The 22,871-nt window shown below is 37.2% G+C and overlaps 1 protein-coding gene across 3 annotated transcripts in view; it reads left to right on the top strand.

Annotated features, from left to right (window-relative positions):
• LOC123559600 (leishmanolysin-like peptidase) overlaps positions 1-17,072 on the top strand; it is a 104,437-nt gene extending 87,365 nt beyond the window's left edge. For all 3 annotated transcript variants that reach the window (XM_045351565.2, XM_045351563.2, XM_045351569.2), the window contains 2 exons: positions 1,468-1,911; positions 10,620-17,072. In XM_045351565.2, coding sequence (XP_045207500.1) covers positions 1,468-1,911; positions 10,620-10,772 — 597 coding nt within the window. In that variant the 3' untranslated portion in view covers positions 10,773-17,072. The remainder of the gene's footprint in view (positions 1-1,467; positions 1,912-10,619) is intronic.
• The last annotated feature ends 5,799 nt before the right edge of the window (positions 17,073-22,871 follow it).

Genomic DNA, 22,871 nt, shown 5'->3' with positions numbered 1-22,871 from the left:
ACGGGTAAATTAATCTTACCTCGTATCAGAAAATAATACTGAAAGGGCGGAGTTACCTGTATAGACTAGGTCCAAAAATAGCTTCAGCATCGCCGCTATTGTGACGTAAAGGTAAAATTCTATCGATTTTAAAAAAGATGAAAGGGCAATTTGATCTGCAAACAGTAGTAGGTTCTTTCAAGTCTCTTCATCCCCATGACACAATTTAATGAAACTTCACACAAGTGATCAGTAACAACAGTAGTTGTGCATGATGCATGTTAGGTTCTTTCAGAAAAAAGTATTTGCAGAGTTACGGGACTTTCATTTTTGTTACTATACTATATACATACAGTCTGCATATATGCAATCTTGTGCACGCCTTATCTCCTGAACCCATGCACACAATTTAATGAAACTTAACACAAGTGATCAGTACCAACCCTACTTGTGCATGGTGCATGTTACGCTCTTTTAGATAAATATTCTGCAGAGTTATGGGACTTTGTTTTTTGTTACTACACTATATACATAGAGTTTGTTTTTTGTTACTACACTATATACATAGAGTTTGTTTTTTGTTACTATACTATATACATAATGTCTTTACACATACAGTCCACATAATTATGCAGTCTTGTGTGCGTCAAATTGCAATGTACTGTGTCAGTGCGTGCGGAAGGTACATTCATCACCTTCAGTGATAGCTGTAGTTTTATCTAACCATTTTAAAAATAAAAACACATTAAATATTTGAAATACAGATTCACCAGACAGTTTCAAACTATATAACCTCTTCAACCAAGACGTGATATATAGTTATGCAGTGGTCCAGTGTCTGACTGCAAAATCAGGGGTCATCAGTTCGAGCTCCTGCTCCTTCAACTGAAAATTACTAACATTGGGATAAGAGTCCTATGTATGGGTGCTTTACACCTAGTATGCCAAAGAACCAGGAAAGCTTCTTGAATTGGAGCGTCTTCTGTATCTTGCAAAGTCCTCCCACTAACATTACTAACAGTCTTTCTGAGGAGTTGTCCATATGGATTACTGTTGGTGACTATAAATGAGCTTACATATATTTTTAGCATGTTGCCTCCCTTAATTAGAAGATGTTGTATTGACAATATGTTTTGTGAAAAAAGTCCTTAGGTGGGTGATGTTGGTGACTCTGTAACTCTGTTTCAAATTTCCTGGCCCCATATGGTTCTGGGACGATCTATGTATGAAAAGAATTGGAACCACTGCCTTACCCTTGCATGATCGTAAGAGGCGACTAATAGGGTCTTAACACTTGGTTTTGCTGTAACTCTGTGATTCCAGCAGGTATGCAAATTTTGATTCCATACCTCATGTTTTTATTTCGATGTAAATGAGATGTGAAACCAAAATTTGTAGTCCTGTTTGGCGACATATTACCTATACTGTGTTGGTGTGCCATAAAACCCAAATAAATAAATAAATTCAAATTTCCTGTGTATTTTTCAGTATTTCAGGTCAATACCAGGAGTTCCTTCATCGGAAGTGGGTAGATTTGGAGGCAGTGTAGCTTTAGCAGACTATTGTCCATACCTACAAGAATTTGTTTGGAAACAAGATAGTGACTTTATACGAGGCTCACGCTGTGCCTTAGTGCAAAACACTCTTGAACCAAGCCAAAATTACCTACTAGAGAAATATAGTCCGAGATCTAAATGTTTTAATCATGGTAGTGGATGGGCACTAAAGAGATGTAACAACATTTTCAGGCCTCACTCAGGGAGTGGATGTTATGAGTATGAATGTAGGTCAGACACGGGTTTGACAATATATGTTATGGAAAGAGGGTACAGGTGTTATTATGGCGGACAGGTGTTGATGATAGATTATGCCGATAACCAGTGGTTATATAGAGGAAATATCACCTGTCCATCTTGTACAGAAATATGCAAAGTAAGTATATTCACACATGATGCAAAACTAAGGGCCTTTAAGAAGCTTTGTTTTCAGCCATTATGACCATTTCTAGTTCAGCTATTTGGAGAATGGGAAGAGCTATTGCACTTGCCTGTTTGGCCTGCAGTAACAAGGTTCCATAACTGTTTTGCCTTTTATACCCTCCCCCCACCCCACCCACCAATGAGGAGGCATAAAGTAGTCAGACAGTCCATCTGTCTGTTTCCAATCAATAACTGAAGAACACTTAGGCCAATAGTCGTCAAACTTCATAGAATGATTGCCAGTGGTCATTAGAGGACCCATATATATTTGGGTCAGTATGCCAAAGGGTAAGGTTTTAGTGACCTTGAGACTGAAAATGGTTTCTTTTGATGTAAACTTGCTTGAGTCTTTATCATGATGTAAACTTGTACACCTCTTATTTTTTGTCTGTTTCCACTCCTTATTAGCTCGACTTTTCGAAGAAAAAGTAGAGCTATTGTACTTGCCCCGGCATCGCTGTCGCCGTTGGTTAAAGTTTTTGATAAAGTCAGATATCTCTGTTACTATCAAAGCTTTTGACTTGAAACTTAAAATACTTGTTAACCGTCAAAGTCTACACCAGGAGAAACAATCCCCATAACTCTGTTTGAATTTTGACAGTGTTATGTCCCTTTTTAACTTTGATTTTTTTTTTTACTGGCAAAGCTCTAATTCAGAGTCAAGCACTCAGAAAAGCCGAGCGCGCTGTCTTACGGGGGGCCAGCTCTTGTTTAAGATACAGCCTTGAAATTTAGATGACATGTACAGTTTTGCATACCGATCTTAAAACTGACTTTCAGTGACCATGAATTTGACCTACTTTCTGATGTTTTAGCATCAGTTTGCCATTTGAAACTTGGCTCATATTACTCAGGTGAGCGATTCAGTGTCATCATGACCCTCTTGTTAACTTTGAATTTTTTGTTAAAATTTTTGATAAAGTCAAATACAAAAATGTATCTCTGTTACTATTAAAGCTTTTGACTCAAAATAGTTATTAACCATCAAAATCTACACCAGGAGACACAATTCACATAACCCTGGTTTGAATTTTGACAGAATTATGCTCCTTTTTAACTTTTTTGGTTAAAGTTTTTGATAAAGTCAGATATCTCTGTTACTATCAAAGCTTGAAACTTAAATACTTGTTTACCATCAAAGTCTACACCAGGAGAAACATTCCCCATAACTCTGGTTTGAATTTTGACAGAATTATGTCCCTTTTTAACTTAGATTTTTAGCTCACTCACCTGTCACGAAGTGACAAGGTGAGCTATTGTGACCGCTTGATGTCCATCGTGCGTAGTCCGTCGTCCGTCAACAATTTCTAAAAAAATCTTCTTCTTGAAAACCATTGGGCAGAATTACACCAAAGTTCACAGGAATGATCCTTCGGTGGCCCCCTTTCAAAATTGTTCAAAGAATTGAATTCCATGCAGAACTCTGGTTGCCATGGCAACCAAAAGGAAAAACTTATGTGAGTTATATAGGAAAAATACTTAAGAAATCATCTGATCCTATTTCCAAGACTGTTTAATTATAATTACCTGATGACCCCAAGTAATATGATGTCACTTGACTGTGACCTTGACCTACTGACCTACTTTCTTGTTTTTACAAAGTGACAAGGTGAGCTTTTGTGATCGTGCGGTGTCCGTCGTCCGTCCGTCCGTGCGTCCGTAAACTTTTGCTTGTGACCACTCTAGAGGTCACATTTAATGGGATCTATATGAAAGTTGGTAAGAATGTTCATCTTGATGATATCTAGGTCAAGTTTGAAACTTGGTCCCGTGCGGTCAAAAACTAGGTCAGTAGGTCTAAGAATAGAAAAACCTTGTGACCACTCTAGAGGTCACAATTTTCATGGGATCTTTATGAAAGTTGGTCAGAATGTTCATCTTGATGATATCTAGGTCAAGTTTGAAACTGGGTCACGTGCCATCAAAAACTAGATCAGTAGGTCTAAAAATAGAAAAACCTTGTGACCTCTCTAGAGGCCATATATTTCACAAGATCTTCATGAAAATTGGTCAGAACGTTCACCTTGATGATATCTAGGTCAAGTTCGAAACTCGGTCACGTGCCATCAAAAAATAGGTCAGTAGGTCAAATAATAGAAAAACCTTGTGACCTCTCTAAAGGCCATACTTTTCATGGGATCTGTATGAAAGCTGGTCTGAATGTTCATCTTGATGATACTTGGGTCAATTTGAAACTGGTTGCGTGCTGTCAAAAACTAGGTCAGTAGGTCTAAAAATAGAAAAACCTTGTGACCTCTCTAGAGGCCATATATTTCATGACATCTGCATGAAAATTGGTCAGAACGTTCACCTTGATGATATCTAGGTCAAGTTCGAAAGTGGGTCACGTGCCATCAAAAACTAGGTCAGTAGGTCAAATAATAGAAAAACCTTGTGACCTCTCTAGAGGCCATATTTTTCATGGGATCTGTATGAAAGTTAATCTGAATGTTCACCCCAATGATATCTAGGTCAAGTTCGAAAGTGGGTCACGTGCCATCAAAAACTAGGTCAGTAGGTCAAATAATAGAAAAACCTTGTGACCTCTCTATGGGCCATATTTTTCATTGGATCTGTATGAAAATTGGTCCGAATGTTTATCTTGATGATATCTAGGTCAAGTTCGAAACTGGGTCACGTGCTGTCAAAAACTAGGTCAGTAGGTCTAAAAATAGAAAAAACTTGTGACCTCTCTAGAGGCCATATATTTCATGACATCTTCATGAAAATTGGTCAGAACGTTCACCTTGATGATATCTAGGTCAAGTTCGAAAGTGGGTCACGTGCCATCAAAAACTAGGTCAGTAGGTCAGAAAATAGAAAAACCTTGTGACCTCTCTAGAGGCCATATTTTTCATGGGATCTGTATGAAAGTTAATCTGAATGTTCATCTCGATGATATCTAGGTCAAGTTCGAAAGTGAGTCACGTGCCATCAAAAACTAGGTCAGTAGGTCAAATAATAGAAAAACCTTGTGACCTCTCTAAAGGCCATATTTTTCATTGGATCTGTATGAAAATTGGTCTGAATGTTCATCTTGATGATATCTAGGTCAAGTTTGAAACAGGGTCATGTGCGGTCAAAAACGAGGTCAGTAGGTCTAAAAATAGAAAAACCTTGTGACCTCTCTAGAGGCCATACTTGTGAATGGATATTCATAAAAATTGGTCAGAATGTTCACCTTGATGATATCTAGGTCAAGTTTGAAACTGGGTCACATGCCATAAAAAACTAGGTCAGTAGGTCAAATAATAAAAAACATTGTGACCCCTCTAGAGGCCATACTTTTCATTGGATCTGTATGAAAGTTGGTCTGAATGTTCATCTTGATGATATCTAGGTCAAGTTTGAAACTGAGTCAACTGCGGTCAAAAACTAGGTCAGTAGGTCTAAAATTATTAAAATCTTTTGACCTCTCTAGAGGCCATATTTTTCAATGGATCTTCATGAAAATTGATCTGAATGTTCACCTTGATGATATCTAGGTCAGTTTCGAAAGTGGGTCATGTGCGGTCAAAAACTAGGCCAGTAGGTATAAAAATAGAAAAACCTTGTGACTTCTCTAGAGGCTATATTTTGCATGAGATCTTCATGAAAATTAGTGAGAATGTTCACCTTGATGATATCTAGGTAAAGTTCAAAACAGGGTCACGTACCTTCGAAAACTAGGTCAATAGGTCAAATAATAGAAAAACCTTGTAACCTCTCTAGAGACCATATTTTTCAATGGATCTTCATGAAAATTGGTCAGAATTTTTATCTTGATAATATCTAGGTCAAGTTCAAAACTGGGTCACATGAGCTCAAAAACTAGGTCACTATGTCAAATAATAGAAAAAAACGACGTCATACTCAGAACTGAGTCATGTGGGAAGAGGTGAGCGATTCAGGACCATCATGGTCCTCTTGTTTAAGATACAGCCTTGAAATTTTGATGACATACACAGTTTTGCACACAAATCGTAAAACTGAATTTCATTGGCCATGAATGTGACCTACTGACTTTCTTAATATTTTATCATCAGTTTGACATTTTAAACATGTAACTCATATTATTCAGGTGAGCGGTCCAGGGTCATCATGACCCTCTTGTTAAAATCATGGCCCCTGAAATAGTCAAAAATTCACATTTTCAACTAATAACGTGCCTAGCTCAAAAATAATTTATGTAAAGTCATGAAACTATGCACGAGTCTTGATCCAGGGTTCCTATGGTCAGGGAAAAGTCATGGAAAAAAGTTGTTTTTTTCAAGGTCAGGGAAAAGTCAGAGAATTTTGTAACTGGTCAGGGAAATTCGGAAATTGGGCAAAAGTCAGCGAAATTTGGACCAAGCAGAAGAATGGATTTGTGAAAAAGCAAAAAGAATGAAAATAAAAGGCAAAGACAGTTTCTTTGCTTTTGGCTGAACCAAGCATTTTTAAAAATAATTCAGTTAGCACTTTAATATTTTCTGCATTTCACATCGAAAAATTATGGTTTGTCTGTCATTAAATCTGTTTAACAAAATTATTTAAAAAATTGAAGAGAATTAAGTTCTGTTAAGCAAGGTCATATCCTTTCAGTTTGACTTGCACAGTATAATGTATGAATGCTATGAATTGTGTAGTCCTGCATACTTGAAAAATTATTTCGTCATTATAATATCATATATGTTCTTTTCTCTCAATTAATACTTTGTTTGACTTTAGAGTAGAAGTTTGATTTATTTTGTATGAATAAGTTATTAGTGGTGGATTTTGTTAAAAGTAAAAGTCAATTTTAATATGCTTTGCACCATCTTAATTTTACCCTGAAATACCTTAGAATTTAGCTGACAGAGAAAGACTGAAAAATTAAGGGAAAATGTAGAAAAGATGCAAATAAATTACATTACTTTGAGCAATTATTAGTACCAGTACATATTTGGCATCATAGATTCACATCTAGTTAAACAAAAAAGAAATTAAAACACTACTATTGAGGTACATACAAAGGGTGTAAGTAAAGTACTATGCTCCAACTGGAAAAGTAAATCAGCATATTAAAAATGTGTAAAGCATTCGGATTAGACTATGTACATTCTTTTCAGCCATTTACCATAATACTGATATGTTGAGGTATTTGAGCTGAATAATATGTATTTTATTCACTGAGTTCAGGAATCTTCAAGTTTTGAAAATAAACAGGCATTTCTGCTTTAGATGATTTTGTGTCAGACCTTTAATTATTTTTTGCACAATGTAAACTCAACTACTGTAATGTAAAAGAAACAAACAACTTCTAAATATACTGCAACACACATGCAAGTGAACTACCTCTATAAATTAAGTGAAAAATGCCATTTTCTACAAAAAATGTATGAATAAGGGCAAATTTTCACAGAATGCGGTACATTCGTCTGAATTTGCGCAGTAGTAATATCCAAAACCTGATCATAGGTAGTCTTTTAGTGAATAGTATGGACCTTTCTTATGGTCTATTACATTGCACTAAAATAATGTAGTAGTTTGTTGAGATGGAACAGACTTTCTTTTTTTATATCCTTTACTTATCATTATAACCACAAAGGTGGTAAGGTTGGCTGATGGGGAGAATTGAGGCCAACATTTACCGATAGATGACCAGTTAAGCATCTCGGAATGTGAAAGTTATGGTCAGGGAAAATTGGAATTTGGTCAGGGAATTTTGTTTTCTCTTCTTTGTGGGAACCCTGTGATCATGATGTGACCTTGCACACTTGGCATTCTTCTTGAGAATCTTAGCGCTTATTACAGAGTTATGGTCCTTGAAATAGCAAAAATAGTGGATTTTTTGTTTGTGAATCAACCCTAAGTTTTAGGTATCCTTCATCGTTCAGGAATGAATTGTTGTTACATAGCTACCGTCTGGAGTTAACATCTAGACTTTCAGTCTCGGTACACTTAAACAACATGATCTATTTAATATCCAGACTGTAACTTATTTAATCTTGATTTACTCCAGGTAAGAGCGTTGGTCTAGGGATCACGGGGTTGCAAGTTCGATCCTCGGGCGGGGTGTATGTTCTACGTGACTATTTGATAAACGACATTGTGTCTGAAATCACTAGTCCTCCACCTCTGATTCATGTGGGCAAGTTGGCAGTTACTTGCGGAGAACAGGTTTGTACTGGTACAGATTCCAGGAATACTGGTTAGGTTAACTGCCTGCCATTACATGACTGAAATACTGTTGAAAAACGGCGTTAAACCCAAAACAAACAAACTCCAGAAAATTAGTTTTGGTTTCCTCTTCTTTCAAGTGTTACATATTTCAGAGTAATTAATTATCTTACAAGACAAAAAGGTAAACTAACAAGGGCTATTGCAGAAGCATAAATTAAAAATTAAATCTATAAAAAGTTCCTTTGGAAGCATAGAATGCAACCAAGAAGAATAATAACAGACTGTTCATAAAGTCAGATCACAGAACATGTTTTCCATGTTGCGCAACTTAAATGTAAAATGCACATTTTTGTTTGATTTTCCCTTGTCCGTATGTTTGTCTGTCCATTCATCTGTCTGAAATATTGTGAATATCTCAAGTATTTCAAATTTGACCTAGAGTCATCCGACCTCACTAGATTGTTATTCAGTATATATATTGTCGTGTATTATGACATGAGAGAAGTATAAACTGAAATTGAGGCATGTGAAGTTGTGCAACTGGTGTTTTAATTGCGATTTCACAAAGCTAGACCAGAGTTATGGCCCTCGACAGTCAAGAATATGAAAAAAAAGGGCCAAAATGTTTCTGTACCATGTATCTCAAAATATTCTACTCTCATGAAAAATTAGAGGATTGTTATATAGCATGTGAAGTTGTATACATGTTTTTCTGTGTGGAATTTCACTCAGCCAGAGTTAAAATACACATAAAGTACTTTAAGGTTTGTGTTGTATTTATTTAAAAAAATATTTCACCTAGTCATGAAACCTTGTACAGTGACAAGATGGAGGGGGTGGTGGGGGGGCAGTAGTGTCCAATAGACACACATTTAGAACATATGTAAATATAGAGTTGTAGCCAGTCTGGTTTTTTATACGCCCAAAGGGATGTATTATGTTATGACGCCGGTGTCCGTCCGTCCGTCCGTTAGCAATTTCGTGTCCGCTCTGTAACTCTTGAACCCCTTGAAGGATTTCAAAGAAACTTGACACAAATGTTCACCACATGGAGATGATGTGCAGAGCGCTTGTTTCAGATGACTAGCTTCAAGGTCAAGGTCACACATAGGGGTTAAAGGTCATATGAGTGTGTTTCGTGTCCGCTCTGTAACTCTTGAACTGTTTAAAGGATTTCAAAGAAACTTGGCACAAATGTTCACCACACTGAAACGACATGCAGAGCGCTTGTTTCAGGTGACTAGCTTCAAGGTCAAGGTCACAGGAGTGAAAGGTCATATATGACTTTGCTGTGTCCACTCTGTAACTCTTGAACTGCTTGGAGGATTTCAAAGAAACTTGGCACAAATGTTCACCACACTGAGGCGACGTGCAGAGCGCATGTTTTAGATGACTCGCTTCAAGGTCAAGGTCACACTTGGGGGTCAGATGTCATATATGACTTTGCTTTGTGTATATTGCTCTGCATTGCAGTGCTCTTGTTTTTATTTAGCAGATCCCTTTTTTGTTCTCTAACAATAATGTTTTTTTGTATTACTTCCCTTTTTTGTTACTATAAATAGCTTATTTTGAAACTTTTTATTATTTGCCGTAGGGAAAAACCGAGACCACTTTTCTGTGGTACAACATGGATGGTACCTCCAATTTTTAGGTGTAGTTTGACATAACTTTACCTGGTAAGAATTTTTTTGTGGACTTAGAATTTTTTTCTGGATTTTCTTCTTTTTGTTGTTCCTGTCCTTTGGGCTTCAACAGTCAAGTTCTTTAAATTTTGCTCCCATCCTCTGATGTAACCCTTGACGGCGCTCTTGTTGACCTGTAGGTCTGCCTTGGAGGTTTAAGGTATATCCTTTCTGCAGCCTTAACGTACTAAAACGTATTAGCGTCTGATGGCCCTTTCACGCTTGCATAGAAACAACATTTATTACACGAAATTTATTTTGAAAATATTTCTGAAATGTCTAGGTCTGCAGCTCTCAAATACGGTTATATCTTACATCTGAGGCATATACTGACACTCTCAGACAACATCAAAAATGACATTTTGAGCGATTTGATGAAGTTCCGAAATTATCAATGTACCCTTGGTCCGTTACGGACCCCTGTGGGATTTGTGTTTTTTCCGAGCTCAAATATATTTTTGTAAATGAAAAGCTGACATGCCGTACTAAAGCCCAGGTAATTTCAATTCGTATGAAAGTGCTGAAAATTGACTCCTCAATAGCAAAAAAAAAAAAAAAAAAAAAAAAGTCCATGCGCATACATTTAGACGGGGTGACCCCTGACTATCTACGAATCAAAATACGGCTTTCGTTTTCAAGTTTATCATTTCTACTACTTTCATTTTCTTTACTTCCGGAAAGAGCTGAAGGTCGAGTGACATCATTTTCTGTGTTGTCAAAAACATACATATGCCTGGTGAGATTGCATAAATATGTGCTGGCCATCCTAAGGTTATGAGGATTGAAATATGTCATTGGTTTATAGCTTTATCTAAGGAAAAACATTTAGACTATAAATATTTTGATATATTTTCAGGATCAGGGAGTTGTATGCCCACAGGATGACAGGAGTGTTTACACAGTGCAACGAGATCGTACATATCGTATTCCATGCAGCGAAGCAATTAACCTCAGTGCCAGTATTTGTTTAGCTTTATTTACTTTGTTCATGTCTTGTTGTTTTTTTTAACTATTTATAAAAGAACATGATTTATATACTTTTATACAGAATATAAATGGAGTTTTAATCATCAAATTTTATACACACATTCATTGATGAATTATCATTTAATATAAAATATCATTCCATTATTATTAAACAACCATAAATGTCCGGGTATAACACCGCCAAGATAGCGGGTAATGTATCTGAACTCTCACAAAGCTATAGTTATTGTGATCAATGTAATTTCAGCATATTTTTACATAGAAATTTATACTTTCATACATGTAGTTAGTCAGTTAAAATCAGAAAATGATGTAATGTTGGTACATTATTGACAGGAAATTATGTCCTCATTTCTATCTGCCTTCTTATTAGTAAAGACAAGGATGTCAGTAAAGACAAGGATATCAGTGCAGCTCTAGATTCATACTCTTAATTATTGCAGTTTTCAAAATAGTTTGACCATCTCTCAAGGTTTTTGTCACCTGACGGCTATGTTTGCTGCAAGTAACTTGAGATATGGTTGAAATGTTTGAAAATTGTCAGTTCTTAATTCTTTTGAAACTATGAAATTAATTTGCCAATTTCTAATAAACAATAGTTTACATGGGGACATGGGTTTCTTCTAGTATCTTTCATGACACGTAGCAAAATTAGCTGACTGAATGAAATTAATATGCTTTTATGATAAATATTGTTATACTTGTTCAAGATTGTAACAGCAAGTATGATAATTTTAATTAGTTTACATGCATCGTGTATGAATATATTGTGTTTGCTGTTGTTATTTTTTACTGACATGGCTGTAACAAAGGTGGTTGAAGTTTTTGTTCATGTTTTGTATTTGTATTTGTTTACAATTAGCTATGAATCTTAAGCACAAGACAGACAGGATATTTTATGCTCTCCAAAAGGTAAGCATATGGTCACCACTTCTTTTATCCATCCTACAAGTCTTGTCGGGAGTATTTCTCAGCAACAACTGGCTGGAATTCATCAAAACTTCATAGGAAGCTTTAATCGCAAGAGAAGATGTGAATATTATCTTCATATTCCAGTTGGATCATTTTTCATTGGGTTATTGCCCTTTGATTATTCAACATTGGTCTACAATAGCACCATTTCTTGTCTGGAGTATTCCTCGGCAATCACTGGCTGGAATTTAGTCAAACTTCATAGGAAGCTTCATTCTAGAGGATATGCGCATATTATCTGCATTCAGATTTTTCACTTATTAGTAGTTATGGCGCTTTGATTATTCAACATAGTATACTGTAATACCAGTTCTTGTCTGGGGTATTCATCAGCAACCACTAGATGGAATTCATCAGAACTTCATAGGAAGCTTTACTTCCAAAAGGAGACGTGCATGTTATCTTCATGTTCCTTTCAGATGATTTTTCACTGCTTTTCATAGGATGCTTCAGTCTCGAGAGGTTATGCGCATATTATCTTTATGTTCCAGCCGGATGATTTTTCATTGAGTTATTGCCCTTTGATTATTCAACATTTGTTAGCCATAGTGCCATCCTTGTCCAGAATATTCCTGAGCAACCCTTGGTTTATATTCAGCGAAACCTCATAGGATGCTTCTCTTGCAAAAGGAGTTGCACGTATCATGTGCAAACTTTTTCTCAACAACTATTCGCTTGAGTTCTAAGAAACTTCTTTGGAAGCTTCACTACATATCCACCCAGTTGATAAATTCTGCTCTTTTGCTTTGAATATCCGAGAGATTTACCAATATTTTCTTGTTATATTATTGCTTTTGATAGTCAGAATATGTTGTTAAGTAGTAGGTTGTTGTTTTATTCTATACCTATTTTTCTCTTCCAATCAGCAGTTCCCATTTGTAGTATTTTACTCTCCCATTACATTTCCATATTGGATAAAATATATTCTGTATTGGACAATGTAACTACTTTGATTTGAATCACAATGTAAACTAAATGATCAACGCCATTGACCCATAAACCAATTAAACACTTGAAGCAGCATTTACACATTTGATAGATAAAACCATGGCTATCTACATTGCTTTCCTTTTTACCGAGAAAAATAAGCATGGAATAAAAAGATTATTTGACATTGCCCTGTACGATACAGGATATGTTTGGACTTGTTACATCTGAGAAGAACCTCCCTCTTGGATTTGCCTATCTGCTCATCAGTGTTTTTTTTTCCAGTGGGTACACATCCAAACACATTGCCATATTGTTCAGAACAATGTTAAATAACCTAATATTGTCATTTGTGTAACATTCCATCTATTATTTTAAAGATCTCTTTTAGCTTTTGTGACCGCTCAATGTCCATCGTGCGTCGTCAGTCGTCCATCAACATTTTCTAAAAAAATCTTCTTCTTGAAAACCACTGGGTAGAATTACACCAAACTTCACAGGAATGATCCTTGGGTGGTTTCCTTTCAAAATCTTTCAAAGAATTGAATTCCATGCAGAACTCTGGTTGCCATGGCAACCGAAAGGAAAAACTATAAAAATCTTCTTGTCCAAAATGCAAGACGTAGAGCCTTGATATTTGGCATGTGACATCATCAAATAGTCCTCTATCAAGATTGGTCAAATTGTGTCCCTGGGGTGAAAAGAGGCCCCGTCCCATGGTCACAAGTTTTACATAGACTTACATAGGAAAATTTTTAAAAAATCTTCTTGTCTAAAACCACAAGACCTAGACCTTTGATATTTGGTATGTAGCATTGCCTTGTGGTCCCCTACCAAAATTGTTCAAATTATTACCTTGGGGTGAAAAGTTTTACATAGACTTGTATAGGAAAAAACTTTAAAAATCTTCTTGTCTGAAACTACAAGACCTAGGCCTTTGATATTTTGTATGTAGCATTGCCTTTTGGTCCTCTATGAAGATTGTTCAAATTGTGTTCCTGGGGTGAAAAGATGCCCCGCATCGGGGTCCCAAGTTTTACATAGACTTGTATAGGAGAAAACTTTAAAAATCTTCTTGTCTGAAACTGCAAGGCCTAGGCTTTTGATATTTGGTGTGTTGCATTGCCTTGTGGTCCTCTACCAAAATTGTTCAAATTATTACCATGGGGTGAAAACAGGCCCTGCCATGGGGGTCCCAAGTTTAACATAGACTTATATAGAGAAAAAAAATAAAAATCTTCTTGTCTGAAAGTTCAAGGCCTAGGCCTTTGATATTTGGTATGTATCATTGCCTAGTAGATCTCTAACAGGATTGTTTAAATTATGCCCCAGGGGTGAAAAGAGGCCCCACTGGTTGTCACTTGTTAAATGAGTTATGTAGGAAAAAATATTTCCCAGACTGTTTCATTATATTTACCTGATGTACCCAAGTGATTACGTGTCACCTTACTGTGACCTTGACTTACTGACCTACTTCCTTTATTTTTGAAATTTGGATTACATGTACAGTTTTGCATACCGATCTTAAAACTGACTTTCAGTTACCATGAATATGATCTACTGACATACTTTCTAATATTTTAGTATCAGTTTGCCATTTGAAACATGTGGCTCATATTACTCAGGTGAGCGATTTAGGGTCATCATGACCCTCTTGTTTTAATTTGTTGCAAATAGAGTACCGGTAAACTTAAATGATTCTTGTTTTTTTTTATATAATTTTTTTAAATAACTGATATACAACATTTTATTTTAATAAATTTTTATACAGATCTGATTATAATGAAAAGTGTATATATATAAAAGAGGAGATGAAGTGGATAGAGAGTAAATGATTCTAGAGCACCAATCACAGTATCGACTTGTGCACCATCATGCAATTAAACTTTAATGAAAATGCTACACTGTTTCACAGTTACCTGCTTCAGTTATAGATACTGTGAAATCATTTCATTTTCTTCTTCAAAACTTTCATGTTTTTAATCATAGCAAGGAATTCCTTATTTTAAAATCAGTAACATGAATGGAATTTTTCTCTTTTGTTTGTTGAGATTTGATTTTATTGATTGACACAAACTTATAATCCAGGAAAAAATAATTCCAGATGACTAGTAATGATGTCACAGTATGTTACATTTATGTTCACGTTCTAGTTCTTCTTTGATACAAAGTATTTTGTATGTAAGCAGACATTCAGATGATTTTTTGTTGCTATATATGTTTTTATATTTTCTCAATGTTGTCTTTAAGGAATCGTGTTTCTTGGTGTTTCATTCACAGAAGTCATGCAAAAATCTGCTTTGCTGAGACATAGCATATATATTGAATCAATGTCAGACTGCTTTGCTGAGACATAGCATATATATTGAATCAATGTCAGACTGCTTTGCTGAGACATAGCATATATATTGAATCAATGTCAGACTTGTTTCATGATAGCTTTAGTTTTATTTATAGAAAAATGAAATATGTATTTTTAATCAATTTTTAAAAAGTTTTATTACCATCTTACAAGTTTCAGTTAGAGATATCAGCTTTAAGGTGATATATTATTCAGCTGTTTTTTATGAATCTATTTTGAATGAGAAAGAACAAAACAAAATTTTGAATTTAAAATTACACTTCACTATGCACTTGTTTATGCATAGAACGTTATTTAAAATGTTCCAATAGTGTCTCTGCCCATACAACTCTCCCAGTAGGATGTGTTTAAGATTGCCAGTTTAGGGATACCTGTTTAAGATTACAAATTTAACATTCTGCCTTTGATTGAAATTGTTTTAGTAATCTCAACTGCTGGATAACTGTTTTAACTCTGGGCTGTTCTGCTTATCTACATAACTCTGTCTTCATATAAACAGTTTGATGTATGTTCACCAAACTGAGTCAACAGCATCCTTGCATGACCCTTTCTCAAGTCTGTTCAAATGGGTTAGGTCTGTGCACAGTTATAAAGGTCAGCAAGGGTAAAGATAGAAAAAAAAACATCTTTTCTTTTCAGCTTTTGTTTAACTTCAAGTCAGATAAATTCCCTGTAATATCAAGCAGTTGGGCATCTAGATTTAGATTCCCTTGTTAAGTGATGTGTAACTGTGTATACCTACATGATAAAGAAAGTATTGAAATGCTTTTCTTTAGCTCCACTATTCAGAGAATAGGGGGGCTATTGTACTCACATTGGCATCCACGTGAGCTTTCTTGGTTAAAGTTTTTCGGCAACCTTTGTTTTTCTTACCATTATTTATATCTTACTGTAACTTCACATAAACATTGTCCAGCATTCAAACAAAGTATGTGCAGGGGTAAGGCCCATTATACCCAAGGTCAAGGTCACCAAAGTGTTATACATAGGTTATTTTTAAGGTTAAGGGGCCTCCGTGGCCGAGAGGATAAGGTCCCTGACTTCAAATCACTTGCCCCTCATCGATGTGGGTTTGAGCCTCACTTTGGGCTTTGAATTCTTCATGTGAGGAAGCCATCCAGCTGGCTTCCGGAAGGTCGGTGGTTTTACCCAGGTGCCCGCTCGTGATGAAATATTGCATGGAGGGGCACCTGGGGTCTTCCTCCACCATCAAAGCTGGAGAGTTGCCATATGATCTATAATTGTGTCGGTGCGACGTTAAACCCAACAAAATAAATAAGTAAATTTTTAAGGTTAAACCTTTGTTTTTCTGTCATATCTTTTTTACTATTGCATATATCTTACTGTAACTTCACATATACATTGTCCAGCATACAAACAAAGTATATGCAGGGGCTGGACCCATTATACCCAAGGTCAAGGTCACCAAGATGTTATACTCGGAATTATTTTCATGTTTTTTATTTTCGAAAGCTTCATTTTTAGACATATCTTTGGTAATTTAAAAGATAATGACTTGAAATTAAAACTATTTCTTTATAATCATCATCTGCATGTGTGGTTACAATCCCCATAACTCTAATTGTATTTTTGACAGAATTATGCCCCTTTCATACTTAGTGTTTTGACAATCTTTGCTTTCTGGACATAACATTAGTACAATATAAGATAATGACTTGAAACTCAAAATATATCTTTACCATCATCATCAGTACCTCTTCCATACTTGACCTTTAACCCCTCTGAGTAGTAGGGTCTTTTTATATCTTGGTGTATCTTCTTTTTAAAGTAGAGGTCTCTTATTGAGACATAAATTCATTTTACTGTCAAGTCGCCAAATAGTGGAGCGCGCTGTCTTACGGACTGCTCTTGTTATGGAATTCTAATTTCTCGCAGGTTATATTTTGAAACATCTAACTTGTATGTTTTAGAGTTATAAGTATTCAGTAAATGGTATGTTTTACAGGATGTTGTATACTAATGTGTGAGTGCTATTACTTTGTACACATTGGTCTTTCAGGCAAATATAAAGTGCAATATAAAATAAAATGTTCAAGTGTCTCCCTAGTTTGTTTGTTTTATACCTCCACAAACAAAAGTTGTCTTGTCATACCATCCATCCGTACACCTGTAAATACTTTTGAAAGGCTGGATGGATCAAGTGGATTCTGAAATGCAGGTATATGATCATCAGGTAATGGTCAAGGTTAACAATCTAATAGCCAGAGTTATGCCTCCTTTTCGATTTTAAAATTAAGGGAAATGTTAATGTCTGTTAGATAAGGTCTTAAACTAGGTGAAATCATAGAAAGCCCGTGTTCATGTTGTTAGAGGCTGCATTTCTTCTTATCATAACTTTTTGTTGGAATGTTTCCCCCCATGAAATATAGGACAAGTTCAAAATTGAGTTATCTGTCAAAAACTAGGTAATTAGGTCAAATCATAGAAAAACCTTGAGGCCATATTTTTATTTGATCGTCAAAAACATTTGTGTGATTTTCTCTATAAAATCTTGGTCAATTATAAAACTGGATTACTCGAGGTCTTAAATTTGGTCACTAGGTCAAATCATTACATAATTTGTAAAGAATTCTAGAGGCCACATGTTCTACTTCATCATAAATCATTTTTGGAATGTTTTATCTAAAATCGGATCAGATTTGAAACTGGGTTACCTGAGGTCTAAAATAAGGCCACTAGGTCAAATCATTGAAAACCTTTGTTAATACTGTAGAGGTCAAATTTTCTTTTTGATTATCATATTTGTCAGAATGTTTGCCTCAATGAAATATAGGTAAGTTCAATATTGGGTTGAGGTCAAAAACAAGGTCACTAGGCCAAATCATAAACTTTGTAAACATTCTGGAAGCTATAATTTTTGCTTGATCTTCCTAACACTTTGTGGGAATGATTTTTATACGCCCAAAGGGACGTATTATGTTATGACGCTGGTGTCCGTCCGTCTGTCCGTTAGCAATTTCATGTCCGCTCTGTAACTCTTGAACCCCTTGAAGGATTTCAAGGAAACTTGACACAAATGTTCACCACACCGAGACGACATGCAGAGCGCATGTTTTGGATGTCTCGCTTCAAGGTCAAGGTTACACTTAGGAGTCAAAGGTCATATCAGTTTGTTTCGTGTCTGCTCTGTAACTCTTGAACCCTTTGAAGGATTTCACAGAACCTTGACACAAATGTTCACCACACCAAGACAACGTGCAGAGCACATGTTTCGGATGACTCGCTTCAAGGTCAAGGTCACATTTAGGGATCAAAAGTCATATCAGTTTGTTTTGTATCCGCTCTGTAACTCTTGAACTGCTGGAAGGATTTCAAAGAAAACTTGGCAAAATGTTCACCACACTGAGATGATGTGCAGAGCGCATCGTCCAGATGACTTGCTTCAAGGTCAAGGTCACACTTAAGGGTCAATGGTCATATATGACTTTGCTTTGTGTATATTGCTCTGCATTGCAGTGCTCTTGTTTTTATTTGGCAGATCTCTTTTGTTCACTTACAATAATTGTTTTTGAATTACTTCCCTTTTATGTTATTATAGATAGCTTATTTTGAAAAAATTTTATTATTGGCCGTAGGGAAAAACCGAGACCACTTTTCTGTGGTACAACATGGATGGTACCTCTAATTTTTAGGTGTATTTTTACATAACTGTACCTGATAAGGATTTTTTTTGTGGACTTTGAATGTTTTTTTTGTGGACTTAGATTTGTTTTTTGAAGTTTTCCTTTTGTTGTTTCACTCCTTTGGGCTACAACAGTCAAGTTCTTTAAATATTGCTCCCATCCTATGATTAAATCCTTTGGGCGTATATTGCCCCGCTTGGCGGAGCTCTTGTCTCTATTAAATCTAGGCCAAGTTTGATACTGGGTTATCTAAGATCAAAAACTTATGTCACTAGGTCAATACATAGAAAAACCTCATTAACACAGTATAGGTCACATTATTCTACCTGATCTTCATAAAAGTTTGTTAGATTGTTTGTCTCTATGAAATATAGTTTTTAAACTGGATTGCTTGAGATCAAAAACTTAGTCACTAGGTAGAACAAACCTCATTAAAACTATAGAAGCCATATTTTCTAGTTGATATTCATAACACATTTATCTCTATGAAATATAGGTCAAGTACAAAACTGGATTATCTAAGTAACAAGAGGGCCATCATGGCCTAGGTTGCTCACCAGAGTAACACAACATAACAAACATGTTTGACCTAGTGACCCAGTTTTTGAAACCACATGACCCAGTTTCAAACTCATCTGTTTCCAAGGAGATAAACATTCTGACCAAGTTTCATGAAGATTGGAGCAAAAATGTGGCCTCGTGTTTTTTTCTTTGATTTGTCCTAGTAACCTAGTTTTTAACCCAACCGGAGCTAATTTTTAACCTGTCCAAAATTTCATGGAGACAAATATTCTGACCAATTTTCATTAAGATTGGACCAAAAAATGTGGCCTGAGTGTAAACAAGCGTTTTCTTTCATTTAACCTAGTTTTTGATCCCACATGACCCAGATTTAAACTTGTTCATGATTTTATGAAAACAAACATTCTGACAAAGTTTCATGAAGACTGGAGCAAAAAAGTGGCCTCTAGAGTTTAAACAGGCTTTTCCTTTAATTTAACCAAGTGACCTAGTTTTTGACCCTACATGACCAAGAGACGAAATCTTACAAGACTTCATGATACCAAACATTCTGACCAAGTTTTATGAAGGTTGAATAAAAAATGTGGCCCCTAGAGTGTTAACAAGCTTTTCCTCTGATTTGACCGTGTGACCTAGTTTTTTTTCCCCACATGTCCCAGATTCGAACTTGGCCTATAGGTCATCAAGATAAACATTCTGACCAAGTTTCATGAAAATAGTGTCTTCTTCTTCTTCTTGTCGTTCGCGACTACACTGTCAGACCAGTAGCCTCGATGAAACTTGTGGTTTGCCGCAGATCCTCGATGCCTCCATACAGTTTCTGGTGGATTGAGATATCTATCGGCCAAGTCACAGCTCGCTCCTGGTCATGCCTTTTACATCTCTGAAGTATATGCTTCGCAGTCTGATCTTCTTCACCACATGGACAAGTTGGCGATGATGTCAGTCTGTATTTCTTGTACATGTGAGCATTGAGCTTGTTGTGCCCTGAGCGGAGCCTGATCATCATCACTTGTTCAAACCGATCAAGGAGATGAAAAGCATCTTCCTCCATCCTTGGTCTCGTTAGTGCCTTGATGATGGTGACTTTCTCCTTGTAACTCACAGGTTCTGTTGGTTGTTCTGACTGAGCTCCTAGCTTAGTCAGTTTGTCTGCCTCTTCATTGCCTGCAAGTCCACAATGGGATGGAATCCACTGAAGTGCTACTTTGCAGGTTATACTCAGGCTCTGCATTCTCCTGGCTAGCTGCGGAGCTTTTTTGTTGATCAGAGCTTCCATGACAGACAGTGCATCTGTGAGAAAGACGACTGAGGAGCTTTCTTCTGCCGAGTCTTCAACCATTGAGACGGCCTTCATGAGTGCTTCAGTCTCTACCTTGTAATTGCTGCAGTGTTTTCCTGTGGCTGCATGTAGTGTTTCTCTCTTGCCAGATGGGTATTGAATGAAAACTCCAGCTCCTCCATCTTTGACGGCGCATGTGGCTGATCCGTCTGTATAGACATGAGTCCATGATTCCGGAGGATAGTCTTCATTGATCATAGCAATTGTGAGGCTCTTCCGAATGCCTTCATCCTCTTGCTTCCCGCGGTCAAGACGAAGAACAGCAAGTCTCACAGTCACTGAGGACAGATCATTCGCTAGTGGGTTTATAATGTCTTCACTACCAAGGGGACTCGTTGGTATGCTCAGCTCAGTTCTGAACTCTCGATTGAGTTTCTTTGCCTCATGTACGAAGCTGCTACATTTGAGCCGATTCTTTGTGTAGCCATCTAGCTTGGCTTTCATGGGATGGTCTTGAAAAGACCTGAACTTCTCTGCTTGAAGCAGAACCTTTGCATGTCTTCTGTCTTGTAACGGCTGTGTGCCTGCTAGCTTCTCCATGAAGGAGATTGGTGTAGACTTTGTAGCACCTGTCATGATCCGCAATGCTTGGTCCTGAACCTTGTCTAAAGCCCGTTGGTTAGTTTTGGCAGTAGTGGACCAGGCAGTTGAGCTATACTCTAAATGGGGTCTCACTGTTCCCTGATATACAGTCTTGAGTATTTGCTCATTTGCTCCCCACGTTGTTCCAGCAAGTTTGCGCATCATGGCAAGCTTCCTATGGGCCTTCCCTTCTGCTTGACTAATGTGGGGCTTCCAGGTAACGTTAGTCACCGATTTTGTCCTAAGAGGTTCCATCTGATCCGACCGTGGAGAATAGTGTGGTGGACGATTTCTCTGTACTGATCAATACACACCAATCTTCAACCCAAGCTGAAAGCTTGTTGATGGCTTCTTGCATCCTGTATGTGGCTGTAGCGGCATGTTCTTCCTTACACCATAACACCAGATCGTCAGCGTAGAGAGCAGCCTTAACTCCTTTTGGTAGTTCAGACACCAGATCATTGATGAAAAGCAAGAAGAGTGTAAGAGATAAGACTCCGCCTTGTGGGACACCTCCTGTTGTGGAGGTATGACTTAATCCACCTCAGCATGTGACCTCCTACTCCAGTCCTCATCAGCTTGACGAGAAGTCCATCAATCCAGACTTTGTCAAACGCCCTCTGCAGATCAATCATTGCTGCAAGCACGACTTTCTGCTCTTGGAAGGCGTCCTCTATCTCTTGCGATAGATAAGTGGTCTGGTCTTCAGTGGAGCGGAATTGTCTGAAGCCAGCTTGTTGCGTTGCGAATAGGTTGTTAGTCTCCATGTACCACTTCAGGCGTGCATTCACAATCCTCTCCATGGTCTTTGCAACACAGCTGGTTAGGCTGATTGGTCGATAGCTTGCATCCTTCCCTTTCTTGTGGATGGGGATCATAACTGCCTCTTTCCACATCTGTGGAAGCAGTCCTTGTGTCCAGCTGTAGTTGTAAATTTCCAGGAGTTTGCAAATTGCTTCAGTGCCTAGATGGGTCACCATTTCATTTGTGACACCATCTGGTCAAGGAGACTTCTTTGTCTTCAACTGCCTAAGAGCTGTCTGTAGCTCATGCAGTTTAAGACTCTGCTTCATGCATTCTGGTGTCACTTGGCTTGTCTGCCTTTCCCTTTTTTCTCTTCGGGCTTCCCTGTGCCGTTCCCTGTTGATGGGGATGTTGGAAACATCTTTGTAGTTAGAGGCAAAAGTGTTTGCAGCTTGTTTGTCAACAGTTCACCATTCTCTTTCAAAGTTACTGAGCCTCTTCCTGTTTCTTCATCGTTCAGCTGTCTCGTCAATCTCCACAGCTTTTGGCCATCTCGCTCTAGGTTGTGCGAGGCTGTTTTGTTTCTCCAGCTCTTCCTCTGTGCTTCCCGTTTGTGCCTTAGGAATTTGACCTCGGCTTGCTGTAGAGAGAGGTTACTTTCTTGTGAGGGATTGTTTTCTGCTTCCTCCCTGGCTTCTGATACCTTTGCCTGTAGATTCTTCAACTCATCACTCCAGTAGGGCTTATAGTCCTTTCTTGCTCCCCTTGGAATGGCGCTGTAAGCAGCATTAAGTATACTGGCGTTGAAGTCTTTGAAAACCCGGTTGATGTCTCTACCTTCCACTCTGATGTCTTTACAGAGCTCACCACTCAGACATAGGTAAAAGTTCTAACTGGCCTTCTTGTAGTTCCATCTGGGGATGTTAGCTGAAGTAGAGGATATACGGTCCGTAGTAAGTAGGACTGGGCGATGGTCGCTACCTCCTAGTTGTTCATTGACTTCCCGCTCGACATGTCCATGTATGT

Source organism: Mercenaria mercenaria, chromosome 10 (assembly GCF_021730395.1).
Source record: "Mercenaria mercenaria strain notata chromosome 10, MADL_Memer_1, whole genome shotgun sequence".
In the NCBI taxonomy this organism is placed as follows: Eukaryota; Metazoa; Mollusca; class Bivalvia; order Venerida; family Veneridae; genus Mercenaria; species Mercenaria mercenaria.
Note: the sequence above shows the minus strand (reverse complement) of the source record. Positions and strands in the feature narration are given on the sequence as shown.